Genomic DNA, 2,682 nt, shown 5'->3' with positions numbered 1-2,682 from the left:
ACTTCAATAAATGCTAGAGCAAGCCCAAAGCTACAGGGTTTGGGTTCATAAGACAGTGCCCAAAGATGAGACAGAGAGGATGTAACCCACCTGGACACCATCCTGTCCAACCTGCTGTAGGTGACCCTGCTCAGGCAGGGGGTGGGACTAGATGATCTCCAGAGGTCCCTTCCAACCCTGACCAGTCTGTGATTCTGTAACCTAAATACATTTCTCAGAGTTTAACCTCAAAACTAAACTGGTGTTTATTTTATTGTCGTCAATATCCTAAATGGAGTAATGAATTCCGCACAGTAGTGAATGTAGAAGTTAAAAAAACAAGTAACCTGTCAGATTAATAATGAAATGAAATTTTAAAGGAAGCTATAGAGTATGTCCTATTTTTACATGTCCATGGCAGTTCTGCCCATGACAGTCCATCCTCAAAGAGTGACCTTGCTATAATACATGACAGACACAGGTGTTGGCAAGTTGCATCTCTTCAGAAAAGTAAGGAAGAATTGGTGCAAATTACAAATGTACTCGGGTATCACTTTGCTGAGGGATATTGTCAATATACCCTAAATAACAAAACTGGTTTTAAAAAAAAAGAATTAAAAGTTTAGCTGGGGCAAAATGGCTAGAAGAATTAACTACAAAGCTGTTTGTTAGAAAATTCTGGGCACTCATGGGGGAGAAAACAGTGCTCTGCAGTGAAAATGCCAAGAAAGATTGGTATGATATGAACTGGTTAATACAGCCAGTGAATTGTACACACAGCGGTCATCAGGGTGGTGGCAGACATAAATGACAGCTTGAAATTTGTGTGTATACAGTATAGGACTGTCTTTGGGCTCCACGCACGGAATAATTTACAGGGTTTTTTTCTAAAAGAGTACAATGTTTTGAGCCAGAAATGTTCCTATTATTTTTGTTGGTAAAAGACCATATCCTTTTAATCTCAAATGTGTTTTTATAAAATCTTAAAACCACGAAGAAGAATGGGTGATATCATAGGAAATGTGTCAAACTGTGGACAAATACAAAACTTGACTCTCTGCCTTCTCACATACCATGTAGTTATTTCCAGTTGTGTAAACTGGAGAATAAAATGCTAAAATTGTGATTTGGTAACTGCCGTACTTCTAATAAAAATCTACACCTTGCAAAATCTGAGTATTGGGTAAAGGCAAAAATTTGAAAGTGTGTGTTGAGAAGCTGAATACAGAGAAGTGGGTGTGAAGTACAATCAAGGGAGGAAACTGGAGAAATTGAAGATGACAAAGAGATATTTGAGACAAAAGGATACATGGAAATACACGGTGGAACCCAAGGATTTGTGTCGGAGAGCTGTTTTTTTCCCAGGGGCAAGGATCTGAGGGATTTAACTGCAATGACCTGTAAAAGATACAATGCAGACTGACACTGCAATAGATGTTCAGTCTTTCCAAGCTCCGAGTTCTAACTGCCCAGCAGCTCTAACCTCTTCCAATGATTTACCTTGCTGCCAAGTTCTGCAATTTGTGCAAAGATGCTGTGTAGTTCAGACAGCCTGATTTCAGAAGAATTGGTGTCAAACAGGAAGCATCCACTAGAAATGAGCTCTGGCAGTGTTTATTTGACCTTGTAGTCAAATAAGGATGTGGTATGACCCACACTTTTTGACAGTGACATTGTCTCAGAATAGTGAAGGGGGACGCAGCACGGCCTGTCAGAGCCCTGGAAGCACTAACTGGCCTTACTGGCCGTGACTGACCTCACTGGGGCCTCCACCCACATCCCTTTCCATGGGCCCAGGGGTTCCATTTAAGCTCAGCCCTGGACCACCAGTCCCTGCCTGAGCTTTATCAGAGATGTGCTTGTCCCTGGCTCCTGCTGCTCTGGACCGTGACCTGTGGGCTGGCTTCCTGCTTTGACTTTGCCACATCGCCATGGACCTGCCTGGTAACCACTGCGTCTGGCCCCAGTTCCCATCATGGGACCTGACCTGTGGGTTGCTTTCCTGGCTCGACCTCAGACCTCCTTCATCACCATGAACTCTTCTGGCAGTCTGGACTCCTGCTTGGTCCTGACAGCCATCCCCTGGCCTGCCTGCCTGCCTTGTCTGAGGGACTTGGTGGGACTCTGAGCAACCTGATCTAGTCGAAGACGGCCGTGCTCATTGCAGGGGGGTTGGACATGATGGCCTTTAAAGGTCCCTTCCAACCTAAACTATTCTACGATGGTACTGTGAGGCCGGGCCCTGGCTGGCCAGCCCCTGTCCGTGGCATTGGGCTGCCTGTCCTGCAGGATGCAGCCGGCCCCTGCGGCTCCCCGACGGGCACAACCGTTTGGCTCAACACCAGGATGTTAAAACTACTTATTTTAAAGTGTGTGCAATGGAGCTTAGAGAAGGGCAAGAAAAATGCCCTCTCTGGAACAGTGTTAATGTAGTCCTATTGTTCCACAGGAAGCTATGAAAAAAGGTGACCCCGACTCTGTGAGGGGTGGAGGTGTGAGCGACCAGCTGGTACCAGGAGGTGCAGACGTGGCAGGGAAGGATGCCTGGGCTGGGGTGAGAGCTGCTATAGGGGTGGCAGAGCACACGCTGTATGAACTATTGCTCATGTGATGGTATTTTGGGGTTCGGTTCCTCCGCCCAGCTTGCTTTTGCCACTTTTTATTCATCTTTCCCCTGCCGCTCCCTTGCCCGCAGACCTGAGC

The 2,682-nt window shown here is 46.2% G+C and overlaps 1 protein-coding gene across 1 annotated transcript in view; it reads left to right on the top strand.

Annotated features, from left to right (window-relative positions):
* Positions 1-1,954: 1,954 nt before the first annotated feature.
* TARSL2 (threonyl-tRNA synthetase-like 2) overlaps positions 1,955-2,682 on the top strand; it is a 16,158-nt gene continuing 15,430 nt past the window's right edge. Inside the window, exons 1-2 of the mRNA XM_009885783.1 lie at positions 1,955-2,095; positions 2,429-2,533. Coding sequence (XP_009884085.1) covers positions 1,955-2,095; positions 2,429-2,533 — 246 coding nt within the window. The remainder of the gene's footprint in view (positions 2,096-2,428; positions 2,534-2,682) is intronic.

This window comes from Charadrius vociferus, unplaced genomic scaffold (assembly GCF_000708025.1).
Source record: "Charadrius vociferus isolate BGI_N301 unplaced genomic scaffold, ASM70802v2 scaffold325, whole genome shotgun sequence".
NCBI classification, from domain to species: Eukaryota; Metazoa; Chordata; class Aves; order Charadriiformes; family Charadriidae; genus Charadrius; species Charadrius vociferus.
Note: the sequence above shows the minus strand (reverse complement) of the source record. Positions and strands in the feature narration are given on the sequence as shown.